At 48.6% G+C, this 19,304-nt stretch overlaps 1 protein-coding gene across 1 annotated transcript; it reads left to right on the top strand.

Moving 5' to 3' along the window:
- Positions 1-999: 999 nt before the first annotated feature.
- On the top strand, positions 1,000-2,079 carry LOC119318762 (mexicain-like). Its single transcript, XM_037593356.1, has one exon. The coding sequence runs from the start codon at positions 1,000-1,002 to the stop codon at positions 2,077-2,079; it is 1,080 nt and encodes a 359-aa protein (XP_037449253.1).
- The last annotated feature ends 17,225 nt before the right edge of the window (positions 2,080-19,304 follow it).

Genomic DNA, 19,304 nt, shown 5'->3' with positions numbered 1-19,304 from the left:
TGATCCGTCTTTGGTCGCTCAGTTTCTAGCCACTGTGCACTTTGGTACTGATGATGATCGCATGCTTACCTGGATAACCTAGGACAAGCTATTCATTACTCCTTGGAGATATTTTTGCGTAGTACTTTGGTATCGTGAGAAGGGACAAGTCGATCCCATGGGGTTCCATCAGCATGATAGGCCTCAGGTGAGTGACAAAACTGTGTTGAGTGCTTTTGTACATCGGTGCACCTCCTTTAGCGGCATCTCGTCGTCATACATGTTTTTTTGGCCAAGAACCTATCTTTCATTCTCGGCTTATATATAAGCCGAGTAGGCGTGAAGTGACACCCGGCTTACACGGCTTAAGCTGGTCAAAATGAAGTTGAGGACCGTATTATGAGTGTAACACTCGGCTTACTCTTCACTGAGGTTAAATAGGGTTTCGCCGAGTATGTTTCATACTCATCTTCATTTATTTTTCTTGTACTTCACCCTATGTGTGTATAGATAGATAGATAGATAGATAGATAGATATGGATATAGAGATAGACAGATTTGATATGTGCTAGATATGTACAAATATCTCTAGCAATTACTACCAGCTTCACCTTGTAGCCCCAAATTCTCTAGTGACGACCTTGCCTACACGTAGGTCCACTACTTCACCATTTCTTAAATTCAGAGTATATGCAGATAGATAGATAAATAGATAGATATAGATAAATTCAAATATATATATATATATAGACAACTTTGGTATGTGCTACATATGCACAAATATCTCTAACAATTACTAGCAGATTCCAGATTCATTGTGTACCTCGAAATTTTCTAGTGATAACCTTGCCTATGGTCGGTTCACTACTTCAGCAATTCATAGTTTATTCAGGGTATACACAGAAACTGTGTGTGCACCAGGAGGATTCTGCTATATAAGGAGGACGACAGCTACCTAGGACACTCCGCGCTACCCAGCTAGATACCTAGGACACTTGAAGCAACCGCTTAGTACATACAATGGCAAGAGAAATTGCAATAATAATACTCATGGCCGTTGTGCTTGCTGCCGCTATGGTGGTGGCGAGCTCTATGGACATCACTGCTAGAGACTTGACGTCAGAGGAGTCCCTATGGGCACTATACGAGCGCTGGTGTGAGCATCACAATGTGAGGCGCGACCTTGGTGACAAGGCCATGCGCTTCAGCGTATTCAAGGAGAACGCTCGCATGATCCACAAATTCAACCAAGGTGACGCACCCTACAAGCTAAGCCTCAACCTCTTTGGTGACATGACCGATGAAGAAGAGGTTGACCACATGCACGGTCGCTGCTCTGACCGCGTGTCAGATGGCGGGAAGCGACGCCAAGGCCGGTTCACACACGGTGCCGTTGCAGCGCGCAACGACTTCCCGAGGTTCGTAGATTGGCGGATGATAGGGTATGACGAACGTCCGCCGGCAGTGACAAACATGAAGATCCAGAGAGGGTGCGGAGCTTGTTGGGCCTTCGCGGTGGCGGCAGCAGTGGAGGGCATCAATTCCATAAGGACCAGGAGTCTGAAGTTGTCCGTGCAGCAGCTCATAGACTGTGACAAGAGAAGTTTTGGATGTCGTAACGGCAGAGTGGCATCGGCCTTCAAGTACATTATCGACAACGGCGGCATCGCCACAGAGGCTGACTACCCATACATTGCCGGTGAGCATGGCTATTGCTTGGTGCCAAAAAGAAAGAACCCCGTTGTCACCATCGACGACTTCAAATGGGTGCCGAATAATGATGAGGTGGCATTGCTGCAGGCAGTGGCGGCCCAACCCGTCGTTGAGGTGGTTGACACAAGGAGCTTCCGACGTTATGGAGGAGGTGTCTTTGTGGGTCCGTGTGGGACGAATCAGACCCACAGAATGACGGTGGTGGGCTATGGCACCACTGATGAGCATGACCCCAAGAAACGCATAGATTACTGGATAATAAAAAACTCATGGGGAGAAAAATGGGGTGAAAACGGCTACATCCGTATGGCCCGTGGTGCCGGTCCCGCCAAGAAGGGCTTATGTGGCATCCTGGTGCATGCATCGTACCCAGTGAAATATAAGTAAGGCTAGTCATAGTGGGAGTAACTTAAGTAGTAACATAACGCACTTCAAGAATTTTTTGCTTATGTGGCACATAGTTAATGAGGAGAGAGGTGTTTAGAGTAACATAATATGTTACTGTAACATAGCACTTCCCGAAAAAGTATGAGTCTATAAGGTAATAAATGTAGTCATCTATGACACTACTATTATGTTACTTTGCACTATGAAGGTAGTAACTTAGACTAGTGTCATATGCATGACACTAGTATAAGTTACTCCCCACTATGACCAGCCTAAGAAAGGTAGGAATGATATCATGAAAATAATTTAATGGCAGTGTATCTGAAAAGGAAACTGGTGTTCATCTGTGTAACCATGTGATCAACATTGAATGCACAGCTAGGCTTACTATTGTTTTGTACTATATTTTATTTCTCTCTACCCGTCTTTTCTCATTTGATTCACTCCTATCTTATAATTACTGATTAAATGCATTAATGTAGCCTTCGCATTAATTCTCAGAGAACACATAAATTTCGCCAAAAAAATATCTAATATTTAACCTTTAAGTCTTAAATATATGGTTCAGATTAGGTAAACAAATGCGATTAGAGTCAGAAGTACATAGACCAATGGAGTCTCCACGATAATTCACAGAAATTTGCGGGACAAATGGTGGCTCCATACACTGATTTTTTTTGGAAACAAAAGGCGCCGCTTCAATGCTTTTTCTTCCTGTGGTTGGCTTTCTGGGCTTTCTCACTGAGGTTTACCACACCAGGATTCATTCCCTCTATGCGATCGGCATGACGAGACGATTAACCACATCATGCTAACATGTGTCTTTGCGTGCACAGTCCAGTTCTCGATTCAAAGCGCTTTGGGGGATCATGGGCAGACTCCCACTATAGACGATGACCTTGTAGATTGGTGCAGCACGAGGAGATCGAACAGATGCACACAGAAAGCCTTGAGACCCTCGTAACGCTAACACAAGGGGAATAATGGAAACACCAAAACACAATTGTATTTGATGGTGCATCACCTTCAACATCTCAGGTACTTCGTATGATCGAACAAGAAGGAAGAGCGTGGAGATCGGCAGGCTTGCTCAAGGAAGATTTGGGCGCTTTCTTTGCTGATCTAGCTACGGTTGGCAGGGATATCAGTAGTTTGTCTAGTTGAGAGGAGTGTGGTAGTGGATGGAGAGTGATATCACTCTCATGTAACATCGTGTACATTGTGGTGGGTTCTATACCCATTCTTCTACTTTAATACATGGCGTATTCCAGGTAAAGATAATTCATAGAAAACAAGTAAATTTAAATTCTAAATACATGTACATTGTGTTGGGTTCTATACCCATTCTTCTACTTTAATATATGGCGTATTCCAGATCAAGATAATTCATAGAAAACAAGTAAATTTAAACTCTAAATCTTAAATATACTGTTCAGATCATGTAAACGAACGTGATTAGAGTCCTAGAAGTACAGATCTATAGTCAGGTAAAAACAACTGTAGAGGCACCATCTCTACCCCCTCACGACTAGATGCATTCTCTACCGCTCCTACGATCGTTCTCTTCTCCTCACCATCCTCTTCCGTTTTTCCACGAACCCACGCTGCGCCGACGCCAAATAGATTGCAGAATTATATCTCACATATAGCCCAAAGGTATAACCGTATGCCCTATACAGAAGGCATGATGGCCATGGCATCGGTGAGATCCTTTTTTTGTGAATATGAAAGCTTGTGTGCCATTTCAATTGATATATACGGATCGAGAAAGAAAGCAATTTACAGGGTGCATGCAGCTCACAAAACCATGTGCACAGACTGGTATAGCTGCAAGTGCAGGAGCAGAACAGGAGAGGGATGCTCAGCACAGTATGCACAAGGTCTAACTGTCAGGTAACGGGTTTTTTGGGAACATCTCTCAGGTACGACGGCTCCGTGTTCCGCCCACCAGCATTCGGCGATCAGTTCATGCCGTTGGAGAACGACCATCTGTCCATGCCCTCACCACCGAGAGCTCCTTCATCCAGCGGACGAGCAAACATACTACCATTCGAGGTGACGTGCCTAGTTTTGCCTCACACAACGTCCATTCGGTTCACCACGTGTGACAACTAGTTCCTTGGCACTTCTTCTTGATCTCCAAATGGTACTGCACTAGTTTTGTTCTAGATGCTTCTAGCAACAGCACCTAGAGCAATGTGCAGATAGCGAGATCACAATCATTTTTCCTTTCTACATTATCTTAATTAACCTACTGATTGTGCATAAACTAAACCGTGGTTAATGCTCTCGCCACCTTATATGACTGACAGACGCATGATCATGGTCATATAAAAAGCATACGAGATTAAACACAGGTTAATTTTAGATGACCATATAACGGACCATCAGAGCCAAAAGCCCTATTACTGACCAACCTGTGGCCAACTATGGAGTCTCAAGTTCTCAGCATAACCTCAGTTACTGCTATCTCCTATCTTCAACATACCCGCCTAACCTGCAGCAACGGCATCTACGGGCTCTTCAGCTCGTAGCACCTTCACACCTTGTTCCGGAACGAGATCCTCTGACATACAAGAAGTACTGCAGGGGGCAGATGTCGAGGCGTGCAGACCGTTCCTTGCAACCTCTCTTTCCCAGCACCTTCATAAGTAACTGCCCAATATATTGAAATTATTAAACATTCAGTAGTTTGTGTTCAAAGAGAAACGCTTGGTAAATTGCTAGGTAGAAAAGCACTAGAAGAAGCAGAATAGCTAATATATACTCCCTCCATTTCTAAATACTAGTCAATGTGTATGTGCAATGCACGTTAATTTAGAAGTATATTAAGTGCATGCGGATATTAAGTAGGATATTATTTACGTGTTATTATGTGATGAGCATCATATTTGGCATGAAATTAACTGCACGCTAAACGTGTTGAGCGCTCGATATTGAAGCAGTCTAGGTCGTTGACATGATTTGATGGCCGAGATTAATTGGATCTGCCCCTTTAGGTCTTTTTATATTGGTATAGATAAGTCATCTTATAGATTTCAATACAAACAACATATGGATGTATATAAACATATTTTAGAGTGTAGATTCACTCATTTTGCTTCATATGTAGTTCTTTATTGGAATCTCTAAAAGACTTATATTTAGGAATGGAGGGAGTATATGAAATTTGAGATAATAGGAATTAGAAAAGGCAATACATGAAAAAACAATGTTCAAAACACTATGTACTGACTACTGAGTCACATTGGTATGTTATCGACCTTGACAAAAAATTGATATGTACCAGCAAATACATACTTTTAGTGTTTATCATTGTACACATAAGGAGATGGATCCTCAAAGAACTTAACAGTCATGAAATATATGGTACCTTCATGTAGCAGGACTTCAAAAAATGGCCAACTAGAATACAGAATTTCTAACTTGGAAAACTAAGGGTTCTACTGCAAAAGATGTGTGTCTTCTGCCATCCTACACAAAACTAATCATCTACGTACATTTGGTTTGTGCCCTGGAGGAGTGAGGTAGAGGCGGGTGAGAAGATTAAACAGTCTAAAACGCATGGTTGCCCTGCCTCTAATTAATCTTCAGAAGATTGTCTCAATTCAAAAAGTTAAATAGCACAAGCTATTCTCGCTATTTCAATGATAACTCCACTGAGCACTTTTGTAGGGGAGTTAAGTCCCTTGAGAAAACTTGATCAAGATCACCTAGTTTACCTCATATCATATAAAGGAGATGCATCGGTTGTAATGATGGCTCATGATTTAATTTGAACCATACCAGCAGTGTAACCTTACGTCTAGCATAAATAAGCATAAGAGAAACTGTATGGCATGTAGCGCTTACCAAATAAGGATTTTCGACTCCCTTATATCGATCAAAAGGAAACCAGACAGAACAAATCCTACTTGTAGAATGAATGTCTCAATGCAGGTGAACATGATTTCCAACTTATATCCCTTCTCAAATAGCTTGACCATAGAAACCATTTCTTTTAAATAATCATTGGGTCTAGTATTTTGTACAATTTCATGATGCTTCCAAAATGCTACTAGGGATGTAGGCGGCCAGCGTCCGCAAGTTAGCTTGGGTCTGCATGGCCGAAAAGCGCACTAATCCTCGCTACTGTAATATTCGTGCACGTTCGATTAGGGTGTTATGGACCGACGTGGATGCCGACCGCCTACACGCGTACTACTCTTTTTTTGCAAGTTGCATGCCTACTACTCATGGTAGATGTCGGTGTCAAAACCGGCGGATCTCGGGTAGGGGGCCCCGAACTGTGCGTCTAGGCCGGATGGTAACAGGAGGCAAGGGACACAAAGTTTTACCCAGGTTCGGGCCCTCTCGATGGAGGTAAAACCCTACGTCCTGCTTAATTAATATTGATGATATGGGTAGTACAAGAGTAGATCTACCACGAGATCGGAGAGGCTAAACCCTAGAAGCTAGCCTATGGTATGATTGTTGTTGTGTATGTTGTCCTATGGACTAAAACCCTCCGGTTTATATAGACACCGGAGAGGGTTAGGGTTACACAAAGTCGGTTACAATGGTAGGAGATCTGCATATCCGTATCGCCAAGCTTGCCTTTCACGCCAAGGAAAGTCCCTTCTGGACACGGGACGAAGTCTTCAATCTTGTATCTTCATAGTCCAGGAGTCCGGCTGAAGGTATAGTACGGTCATCCGGACACCCCCTAATCCAGGACTCCCTCAATAGCCCCCGAACCAGGCTTCAATGACGATGAGTCCGCCGCGCAGATTCTCTTCGGCATTGCAAGGCGGGTTCTCCTCTAAATTCCGTGTACCTGTTGAATAAAGTCCGGTTTCTTGCAGATGTTGCGCTCCTTGGCTTCTACGCCCAATAATGGCCGCTTCCCACGTCTCAAACGAATATGAAGAGTCTGAGTGTTTTTTACATTCACACCCCTAGCCGCGTAAATGAGCTGACTATTTAAGGGGACGAGGATTTAGATCCAAACCACATCTCCCCCCCCCCCTTCGCGAGTGTTCATCAGAGCGCATCCGACAAAGGTCCATTCCACCATGGCCAGCCGTCGCGACTCCTCCTCTCGCCCTTCCAGCCCTCAGCCTGGATATTGGGAGAGATGCTCCATCCCGCATAGCGAGCTAGTGACGCTCCAGACCAAGGGATTTCTCCCCCCGGCCTATATGGTCCCGGTTCGAGTCGGCCTTGCCGTCTATAATGGCGGAGAGCAAGCGGAGAGTGCCCCTAATCCCTCCAAAGGAGAGTGGGTGTGCATCGTCCCTTATTTAATAAGGGGGCTTGGATTTCCAATCCACCCATTTCTCCGGGGGCTACTGGAGTTCTATGGCCTCCAGCTACACAATCTCACGCCTGCCTCCATATTGCATATCGCAGGCTTCATAGCCCTCTGCGAGCTGTTTTTGGGTATCGAGGCTCATTTCGGGCTATGGAAGAGGTTATTCTGCCTTGTGCCCCGCTCTAAGGAGGGGTCAATGTATCAAGTGGGCGGAGCCGAAGTGTGGCGCATCGCCGGGACCGGATATCTGTCCGGAACCCCAAAGAAGGCGTCCGAAGACTGGCCCTCGGAATGGTTTTATATAGAAGACGTCCCGCTGCCGGATCCTGTCCGGATCGGCCTCCCTGAATTCGACAGTGCTCCCTTAAAGAAGCGCCTAAGCTGGCGTCCACGGAGCCCTCAGAGGGAAAGTGACAGGGACATCATTTACCTGATGGGCCGAATAAGATTGTTAGCCCATTCCGGACTAACCATGATCGGGGTTATGGCCGAATGCATTATGCGGGGGGTGCAATCACTTCCGTATAGAAGCCACCCCATATGGGACTTCAACGGGGAGGACGACGCCACCCGCTACGGCCGTAAGGGGCCGGATTCAGCTGCTGCTCTACTAAAGATCTTGTCCACTTTGTATAAGAGAGAAGAGGAGGAATTTCTCCGCGTCAACCCACAGGGTGGATTCTCTATGCATAATCCCCCAAGCTGGGTAAGCGATCGTATTTACTCGCCCATCCATTTTGTATTCCCATTGTTAAATATTCAGTCTGACAACTTCAACGCAGGAACTGCGCCGGGCTGTTAAGGCAATAAGCAGCCCTCCTCCACAACCCGAGGACCCAGGACGGTCCCTCGACCCGGCCTCTCAAGAGGATCCGAACATATCTGTGGAGCTGATTGATGGAGTGTTCCATCAATTGAGCAAGGACAATGCCTTTGTGGCCATTACGGCCGATTACCCAGGGCTAATCCCGGCCTCCCAGGTAACTAAGATCGAAGCCCCAGTACCCCGAATAGGTGCCCGCCCTCTCGTGTTTTCAGTTTCCTGATTGCAACCGAACTTTGCAGGGGAGGTTTTTAAAGCGGAAGACCGAACCTGCGGCGACAAGCCAACGAGGGGCCGCAGGGCCCCGTGGGCAAAAAAGAAGTGCAGTCCGGACTGAGGCGTCAGCGCAAAGGTATGGTGCGCCCCCTTATCCCAGGTGTTATACCTTCGAGACACATTGACACTCATGCTCTCTTCAGGACAAAGAGACCTCGCCGGACTATATCCGGAGAGGCTACCAATCGCGCCTCCACCAGCCAGGCTCCAAAGCCTGGTCCGAAGGCGGAGGCGAACGCAAGGCGCGCGCCAGACGCTCCTCCGACGGAGGATGTGGACGGGTTGTCTGCCACCAACTCTGAGGTGGAGAGTGCCATGAACCACAGGCGTCGCCGGACAATTCTTCGCGACGCTTGTTTCTCCCAAGGGGCGTTAGATGCCTTCAACTCAGGAGATGCGTCCCTTCGTGCCGCTCAAAATGGTCTAACCAGAGCCACGGAGCAATATGTAAAAGACATACGGGTAAGAAAATTTTGGTAATTATATATATATACCAGTAGCCCCCGAGACTTGAAACAGTTAGAATAACTGATTTAAGGATCATTTGTTACGCGGGTTCTTACAGAAAAGAATTCCCTACTGTACAAGGAGCTGGAAGAGTGCAAAGCCCAACTTGAGGCCGCACTAGCCGCGGCAGGGGAGCCCAAGGAGACCCCCTCTGGTAATATACACTTCGAAAGATAAGTATTTTGCGAAGCACGGCATGGGTGCGAATCTGACAAATGAAATTGCAGATGGCGCCGGATTGAATCCGGAAAGGCAACACTTCCTACGCCAGCTAAAGGCTGGTGAGAAGGTGTTGACAAAGGTGAGGCGGGAGAAGAACGATCTCCAAGATGCCAACACCAAGCTGGGTGTCGAGTTGAAAGATGTTCGTGCCCAGCTGTCAGACTCCGTGAAGGAGAATCAGCGGCTTCGGCACGGCATATTTAGTAAGTGCTTGAACGAACCTTTGAAAGAAAGTTCGGCGGGGAAGTCGACTAACAGAGCAATGTCTGTAGGTGTGCTAACAGGTCGTCCTGCAGAGGAGATGCCCGGTTCTACGGGTGACCTTCTTCCCGAGCTCTCGCAACTGCTCGATCGAGTTCGGCAGGCGATGCAAGGCGTCGCCCAGGCCCTCTGGCCATCTGTCTCCATGCCCGAAGGTCTTGGAGAGCTTGCTGAGAAGCTAAAGGGAGCACGGCGGCGCTTCCGATTGTGGAAGATATCGACCTGCCATCAAGGCGCTAGGGAGGCCTGGGCCATGGTGAAGACGCGGTACGCAAAGGCTGACCCCAACCACATGGCCGAGGTCGGTCCTGTAGGGCCCGATGGGAAGGAGATCCCTGTAAGCTTAGTATATGGCCAAGTAGAGTTGGCCGCAAAGTATTCCCAGCAGGACTGTAAATTAGACAGCATGTTAGATGGTATTAAAGAGGAATACAATCAGTCAAAATGACTATGTAATTTAATTGACATTTATAATGCCTTCTAGCCGGATTGTAGATCATTTGTCATGGCCGACCTTTTCGCTTCAGCCTCGGGACCTGACGGTCCGGAGTGTGTCCGAATTCTCATGCGGTTATATAGGAACCGGGGAATGCATGGAGACCAGGCGTAGGGGTCATTAGTGGGTTAACAGACAAGTGCCCGACTAGTTATGTTATATTACATGGTTAGTAAGAAACATCTTCTAGGGAGAATAGTTCCGTTAGGGGTTCCTTTCCCTGGGAGGCATGCCCTAAGATGCATGTCCATGCTGCGAAAAGAAACGCAGGAAAAACATCTGGGGGCGTATAGATAAAAATAAAAAAAGAACATCTTTAGTTCACCGACCGAATATTCCCTTAAGAACGCTAGCTTTCGGCTTCACCCAGTATGAGGTACACGTCCGGCTGACCCGGCAGTAACAATCACAAAGGTGCTCCCTTTACCACCTAGCCGAACAATCGGGAACGTAGGGGTAAGCACAGGAGCCAGGCAATCCAGCTTGGCCAAAACTTAAGTCATATCGATGCATATAATGGTGAATAAAAGGTACATGCAGAAGTGTGACACATGTGTTGGGCATGAAGCCCGTATGAATAAGCTTCTGTTTAAAGAAGCCCCCAGATTTAACGAGCGCGGATAGCGCGTCACTTTATGAGCCTTTAAAGGCTATAAGAGAGAAAGAGAGAGAAGAAGAGAAATGTAAGATAGAAAATATATAAAAAATGGACAGAGGAAGGAGACGAACATAGACTCCGGCGCTAGGCGTAGAATCTTCGGAGACGGGCTGCGTTCCATGGGTTCGGCTCGATTCAGTTATCCGATGCATCCCGCAGGCGGTACGCTCCACTAGTCAGGACTTGGTCAATTATGAAGGGACCTTCCCACTTGGGCTTGAGTTTGTCCTTTTTCTTGTCCGGTAGTCGTAGGACTAATTCGCCAACGTTGTAATTTTTGGCCCGTACTTCTCTGCTTTGGTATCTTCTAGCCTGTTGTTGATAGAATGCGGAACGGGCTTTTGCCACGTCACGCTCCTCCTCCAATGCGTCCAAGATGTCCTGCCGATCGAGCTCGGTTTCTCTTTCTTCGTACATGCGCACTCGAGGTGAGTCATGAATTATGTCGCAAGGCAAAACTGCCTCTGCGCCGTACACCATAAAGAATGGTGTGTATCCGATGGTGCGATTCGGCGTGGTCCGCAGCCCCCAGAGTACGGAGTCGAGCTCCTCTACCCAGTGCGTGTTAGATTCCTTGAGGGACCGCACTAATCTAGGTTTGATGCCGCTCATGATAAGACCATTTGCACGTTCGACCTGGCTGTTAGTTTGTGGGTGATAGACGGAAGCATAATCGAGCTTGATGCCCATGTTTTTGCACCAGAGTTTTACCTCGTCGGCCGTGAAGTTCGTGCCGTTATCAGTGATGATGCTGTGGGGGACGCCGTAACGGTGTACAACCCCGGATATAAAGTCTATCACTGGTCCGGATTCGGCCATCTTAACAGGCTTGGCTTCTATCCATTTGGTGAACTTATCCACCATGACCAGTAAGTATTTTTGCTTGTGGGTTCCGCCTTTAAGGGGTCCAACCATGTCAAGCCCCCAGACCGTGAAGGGCCAAGTACTGGGGATAGTTTGGAGGGCGGTGGGTGGCATATGGCTTTGGTTTGCAAAAAGCTGGCAACCGGTGCATCGTTGGACCAAGTCCTGAGCGCCTGCCCGGGCCGTCGGCCAATAAAAGCCTGTACGGAAGGCCTTGCTTACAAGGGACCGAGCTGCAGCGTGATGACCGCTGAGTCCGGCATGAATTTCGGCCAGGAGGTTCCGCCCCTCCTCTTCGGAGATGCACCTTTGAAGGACTCCGGTAGTGCTTTTCTTATAAAGCTCTCCTTCATGGACTCTGTAGGCTTTGGATCACCGCACTATGCAGCGTGCCTCATTTTGGTCCTCGGGGAGTTCCTGCCTAGTAAGGTAGGCGAGGAATGGTTCTGTCCACGGGGCGATGACGGCCATTATTACGTGGGCTGAAGGTGTTATTTCATTGGCAGAGCCTCCGATTGTGTCAGAATGTTCGGTGTCGGGCAGTGTGGTTGGGTCCGGGCTGTTATTGTTTGGCTCCCCTTCCATACTACGGATGGCGTGAACAGCCTTTCCAAGAAGATGTCGGGGGCGACTACATCGCGTTTTGCGCCGATGCATGCCTGGACATCTGCCGCCTGATTATTTTCCCAGGCTATATGGTGAAATTCAAGCCCCTCGAACCGAGCTGACATTTTTAGGACGGCGTTGCGGTAAGCTGCCATTTTTGGATCCTTGGCATCGAAGTCTCCATTTATTTGGGATATTGCAAGGTTCGAGTCCCCGCGCACCTCTAGGCGTTGAATGCCCATGGATACTGCCATCCGGAGACCATGTAAAAGGGCCTCATATTCAGCTGCATTGTTGGAGTCCGTGTACATAATCTGGAGTACATATTGAACTGTGTCTCCTGGCAGGGACGTCAAAACAATGCCAGCCCCCAGTCCGGCCAACATCTTGGAGCCGCCGAAATGCATGATCCAATTTGAATATGTGCCGTACTCTTTAGGGAGTTCGGCCTCCGTCCATTCTGCGACGAAGTCGGCCAAGACTTGCGACTTGATGGCTCGCCGTGGCTTATAAGTTATGTCGAACGGGAGGAGCTCAATGGCCCATTTTTCAATCCGGCCCGTTGCGTCACGGTTGTTTATAATATCGTTAAGTGGTACTTCCGAGGCTACTGTTATTGAACACTCTTGAAAGTAGTGTCGTAGCTTCCGGGACGCCATGAATACTGCATACGCAATCTTTTGATAATGCGGGTACGTGATTTGCAGGGAGTGAGAACAGTGGACACATAATAGACCGGCTTTTGAAGGGGGAATTTGTGTCCGTCCGCTTCTCGTTCGACGACGAGCACTGCGCTTACAACCTGATGTGTTGCTGCAATGTATAATAGCATTGGTTCACCAATGTTTGGTGTGGCCAGGACAGGGTTTGTTGCCAGTATGGCTTTTATTTCGTCGAGTCCGACTGTGGCTGCATCCGTCCATTTGAAGTGTTCGGTGCGCCGAAGGAGGCGGTAAAGGGGTAGGGCCTTTTCTCCCAAGAGGGAGATAAAGCGGCTTAGAGCCGCCACGCATCCGGTTAACTTTTGTATTTGTTTGAGGTCCTTTGGGATATCCAGCTGCGACAGAGCTTGGATCTTGGCTGGATTTGCTTCAATTCCTCTACCCGATACAATGAAGCCCAAGAGCTTTCCAGCTGGAACGGCGAAAACGCAATTTTCCGGGTTGAGCTTGATGTCGTATGTTCGGAGGTTATCAAATGTGAGCCTCAAGTCGTCTACTAGAGATTTAACATGTCTTGTTTTGATGACCACATAATCTAATTATGCCTCCACTGTTTTGCCGATCTGGCTTGCCAGACATGTTTGAATCATGCGCTGATATGTTGCGCCGGCGTTTTTGAGCCCGAAGGGCATCGTGTTGAAGCAGAATGGGCCGTATGGTGTGATAAATGCCGTTGCGGCTTGGTCTGGTTCTGCCATCTTGATTTGATGGTAGCCGGAATATGCGTCGAGGAAACACAACGAATCGTGTCCTGCGGTAGCGTCGATAATTTGATCGATGCGGGGGAGGGGGAAGGGATCCTTTAGGCAAGCCTTGTTAAGGTCTTTAAAATCAACACACGGGCGCCAGGATTTGTCCTTCTTTGGTACCATCACCAGGTTTGCTAGCCAGTCCGGATGTTTTATATCTCTGATGAATCCGGCCTCCAATAGCTTTGCTAGCTCCTCTCCCATGGCCTGTCTCTTAGGTTCGGAAAAACGCCGAAGAGCCTGTTTGACAGGTTTGAATCCTGTTTGGATATTTAAGCTGTGCTCGGCCAGCCTGCGTGGGATTCCTGGCATGTCTGAAGGGTGCCAGGCGAAAATGTCCCAATTCTCTTGTAGGAACTCTCGCAGTGCGGCGTCTACATCAGGGTTTAACTGTGCCCCGATGGAAGCTGTTTTATCGGGGTCCGTTGGATGGACTTGGAATTTGACTATTTCGTCCGCCGGTTTAAAGGAGGTGGACTTGGATCTTTTGTCTAGTACCACATCATCCCTATTCACCGTAGAGCGCAGCGCAGTCAGTTCCTCAGCCGCTAGGGCTTCAGATAGTGCCTCGAGGGCCAGTGCGGCTGTCTTATTTCGGCGCGGAGTGCTATGTCCGGATCACTAGCGAGAGTGATGATCCCGTTAGGCCCGGGCATCTTAAGCTTCATGTACCCGTAATGGGGTATTTCTTGGAAGATTGTAAATGCTTCCCGCCCTAGCAGAGCGTGATAACCACTGTTGAACGGAGCCACATGGAACGTGACTTCTTCGGACCAATAATTATCCGGCGTGCCGAATACCACATCTAGTGTGATTTTTCCTGTATAGCGCGCTTCCCGACTGGGGATTATTCCTCTAAAGGTTGTGCTTCTTCACTCAATGCGGTTCCAGTCTATTTCCATTTTTTGAAGGGTTTCCTCATAAATGAGGTTCTATCCGTTGCCGCCGTCCATGAGTACCTTGGTAAGACGAAAGTCATCCACTATTGGATTGAGGACCAATGCGGCTGGTGCTCGGGCTGTTCGGAATTTAGGTTCATCACTGGCGTTAAAGGTAATAGCCGTGTCACTCCATGGGTTTATTGTTGCTACTTGGTAGACTTCGGCAAGGCTGCGGAGTGTCCTTTTTCGCATATTATTTGATGCGAAGGTCTCGAAGACCGTTAATACCGTATTGATGTCTCTGGGGTGGCTTTCTGTGGCCTCCGGAATTAGGAGATTTTCTCCGATTTTGGCCACCTGCCGGAGTATCCAACATGCTCTGAGGCTGTGAGTTGGTGTGGCGTCCTCTGTACTGTGAATTTTACAGGGTCCATTAAGCCATCCTTCCAGTACGGTTCCATGCCCTGTAGAGGGTTTTTGCTTTTTAGTGCTTGACCCGGGTGTCTGGTGATGATGCACCCATTTATTTCGGACTGGGTTTATATTCAGGGCCACATTGTCCCCAAATTTTATTTCGGTTTTCCAGGCGCTTTCCATCGCACAGTACTTTCGTACAATGGACGCCAAGTCAGCGAAGCGTGTAATATCACGGCGACTTATGGCGTTGAGTATTCCCTTGTCCGTGTAATTATTGCAGAAGATTGAGATTGCGTCTTCCTCGCGGTAGTCCCTTAGCATGTTCTTAACCAGGAGGAATCTGGCCCAGTAATGATGTACTGTTTCATCAGGTTCTTGCCTGATTTTGGATAGATCACTTATGTTGGGGTGGGTGGGTGGAATTAAATCCGAAGCCTCACCCCATCTGAGGCTCAGAGGCCGAGGAATTTCCGAACTCAAAAATTTGGATTCCTGGATGTTGTCCAATGAATCCAGCCCGTCCCTTGACTCTAAGTTCAGGTCTTGAGTGATATCCTCCCCTCCGCGGGTATCTGGCTTGGAGGGATCGGGAATCCGGACGTAGCGAGTCCTTAAGATAGATGAAGGGTCGCCGCACTGTCCCTCTACCACGGCCACGTGATGGGTGACTTGGGGAGAGTTAATCTCTCTCAGATCAGGTTTAGGCCCAATCTGGTCGTAATCCGTAGCGACTCCCAGGGCGGCAAAGCGATCCAAGAGCTCGTTTATGGAGGAGAGCTCCATTGGATCTAACTGCTCGGCGAGTCCGAGCTGACATGAAGATTGTTTTCGATGGCTCGAGAGGTCATCGTCGGCGCAGAAGCCGAACAGGCGGTCATAAGAAAACCACCTAGCCGGAGGGTTTGGCCGACAGCCAAAGCTCCCTTAGCAACGGTGCCGTCTTTAAAGATGGGGCGAGGCATCCTTCTTGATGGCGACGACACAGAGGAACTCTCAATGAAAGCACCAATGTCGGTGTCAAAACCGGTGGATCTCGGGTAGGGGGTCCCGAACTGTGCGTCTAGGCCGGATGGTAACGGGAGGCAAGGGACACGAAGTTTTACCCAGGTTCGGGCCCTCTCAATGGAGGTAAAATCCTACGTCCTGCTTAATTAACATTGATTATATGGGTAGTACAAGAGTAGATTTACCACGAGATAGGAGAGGCTAAACCCTAGAAGCTAGCCTATGGTATGATTTTTGTTGTGTATGTTGTCCTACGGACTAAAACCCTTCGGTTTATATAGACACCGGAAAGGGTTAGGGTTACACAAAGTCGGTTACAATGGTAGGAGATCTGCATATCTGTATCGCCAAGCTTGCCTTCCACGCCAAGGAAAGTCCCTTCCGGACATGGGACGAAGTCTTCAATCTTGTATCTTCATAGTCCAGGAGTCCGGCTGAAGGTATAGTCCGGTCATCCGGACACCCCCTAATCCAGGACTCCCTCGGTAGACAAGATCCTATGTTCCACAGCCTGATTAGCTTTGCGACAAGCACTTTTTAGTAAAAAATAGCATACCATGTAACAAGAATTACTAACCGTAGAAATGAATTCTTGGCATCATACAAGGTGTTTGGTAACTATGGATGGAAAGAGATAACTAGGACCCAGCAGAAAATTTACCACTTCATACTGTCCATGACGATAGCAACAATGGTGGGAAGCTACTATATGCATAGCCAAACTTAGAGCCACACACCCTCTCAAGCTGAAACATTTTGATGTCCAATGCAAAACATATTAACTCGGACGAGGAGCTTCCGCGGTGAAGCATGAGCAAATGCCTCGCTGTTGAACTAGCGACCATGTACTAAGAACCCTGTGAGAGTAAGATTGACTTATCCCTTTGCCATTGAGTGGAACTCCCACCATTGTTTCACCTAATGAAATAACTGAGGTCAGATGTCCCTTGTGGTGCAACCACTCGCCATTCTCCACTGCTAGAAGAGAAGACTAAGGCGACCAGCTTAGTTTTGCACAGCGCCATCCAGATCACTCTGAGTCTGAACGACGTCTATTCCGTGGCTGCTAAACCATCCTCTTCGCCAGTAGGAACAAAGAAGGTTTCGCACTTGCGCCGTGGTTCTAACTCGAGAGGGTCGTCAACCGAAGCGGTAGTAGGAAAGTAGTGGCTGCACCCATCTTTGATGCACCCACGGTGCACCCACGCAAGAAAGCATAGCAAAGCATTTCAAACATTCTAAAACTTCGTGGGAATGATTAACAACAAATGTTATGGGTGCTTGCAAATTTTGGTGGTCAAATAGCAATTGAGGAGCTCAGTACAAAAAAGAGAAAATTACAAAACTGTTCGAACAATGCACATAGATTTTGACTAATTTTCAATGATTTTGTCTTTTTTGTATAGAGATCCTCGAATGTTATTTGACTATCAAACTTTGCAAGCGCTCATAACATTTGTTGATGATCATTCCCACAAAGTTTTGAAATTTTTTGCTATGTTTTCTTGCGTGGGTGCACCATTGGTGCACCGAGCTGGGGTGTAGAAAACCACTCTCAATCGAGGATTGCGGGAAGCAGGAGATACCATCGATGCAAGGGGTCGCACACCACCATCTCCGTGAAGGGGACTCTTTGCCCCTCATACGTGTACTGCTGGTTGGGTCTGTCGAGGAGGACGCTGCCATCACAGACATCTCGTACGGCCCAGATGCCGGTGGGGGCAGGGAGGGAAGGCAAAGGAGAAGTTGGCGGCCAGGGCGACTATGGTGGCTGCCGATGCGGAGGGCTAAGGTGGGTCGACGGGATGGAATACTTTACGTGGATTGAGAAAGCCTAGGAAGGGAAGAGCATGGAGCCTGCGGACCCGCCGGAGGAAGGGCGCGGAGTGGAGCCTGTGAAACCGCCGAACGAAGGAGTGGTCGGTGATGAGGCGGCGGAGGCACGGACTAGATCATCTGGGTTGGAGAGGCGGAGGAAGATCTCCAATAGGAGATCGTCAGGGATGAGCGCAAGTCCCTCGGGAGCTGGCCACTCTTCGGCGTGGAGGTGGAGATGGGTGTTGGCGGCGGCGCAAAATTGTAGGCTTTTTTTAGCACACGGTGAGGTTGTATCTTTTTTAGGGATATGGTGTAATGGCGGGGCCCATGGTCAGCGACCTAGACCAGAAGAGAGTCGAACCAGAGGAGGCGAGACCGAGTCGGGTGGAGTAGTTGAGTCGTGTGGGTTACTTAAGAGCCAAGTGTGGCCAGTTGTAAGGGAGGATATGACATAATCGAACCGGACGGAGAGAAGCTGATCTTCCTCCTCCTTATCCCCTTCCTTCCCCTCGTCTCACCTACCTCCCTTGCTCGATCTCCTCCTCAGATCCGTAGCCTAGATCAGTCCCCTTACATCTGGTATCAGAGGTCCAGCCATTGATTTGGAGACCACCTACCCCAAGCCACGTTACCATACGAAGCAAGCACAACAAGCGGCGACGATGGAGGAGCAACTCGCGGCCCTCGCCAAGTCCATCCACGACGGGCGGCTGGCCAACGAGGCCCGCCTCGACGCGATCCAGCAGTCATTGGAGCTGTGGAGGCCCGCGGTCACTCACCTTCAACAACAAGTCGACAAGCTGCGCATGCAAGTGGGGCGCATCGCGCTCCACCCGATCCTGGCGGCGCCTCCGGATCCGATCCCAGAGGGCGACGCAGTGGTGCGACCGGCCTCGACGCCCGACACCACCGAGCACCACCGGCCGTTAGGCCACGGCTAGAACGACACCACCGGGGGCATGGCACACAGGGTGGTCACCACCCAGTTGCCGCCTCCGGTCAAGGGTAAGTCCTTGGCCAATTCTCATGCTCTAGTTACTGTTCATGCATCCGATTCGCCCGTACCGCATCAGATGGACCAGCCCGCACCACATTTCCCCAACTGGTCGTTGCCTAAACTTGATTTTCCGGTGTTTGATGGGGAAATCCGCAATTCTGGTGAACCATATGCGAGAAATACTTTGAGGTGTATGGCGTGCAGCCAGATCTGTGGGTTCGCGTCGCTACCTTACACTTCACGGGTAGTGCGGCGCGCTGGCTGCAACTTTAGGAGTCCAGGAGCGGATCAATGCACCGGGATGAACTCTGTACAGCCTTAGGCACGAAATTTGGGAGAGAGCAGTATCAGGTGCACCTCCGGCAGTTTTGTCTGCTGAAACAAACTGGCACTATGCATGAGTACATGCTGCAATTTGAGGAAATCATGCATCACTTGTTAGTGCACAACCCTGCTTTTGATCCTGTGTTTTTTACCACACAATTTTTAGAAGGGCTTAAACATGAGATTCATGTGGGTGTGTTATTACATCAGCCAAAGGACTTGGACTCCGCTTTCTCGCTGGCTTCCTTGCAGGAGGAGGTGTTGGACGCGATTCCCCGTCGAGATCATCGGCGGAAGAGGGCGGGG

This window comes from Triticum dicoccoides, chromosome 6A (assembly GCF_002162155.2).
Source record: "Triticum dicoccoides isolate Atlit2015 ecotype Zavitan chromosome 6A, WEW_v2.0, whole genome shotgun sequence".
Taxonomy (NCBI): domain Eukaryota; kingdom Viridiplantae; phylum Streptophyta; class Magnoliopsida; order Poales; family Poaceae; genus Triticum; species Triticum dicoccoides.
The sequence above is the reverse complement of the archived record's forward strand: the minus strand, read 5'-3'. Positions and strand labels throughout refer to the sequence as shown.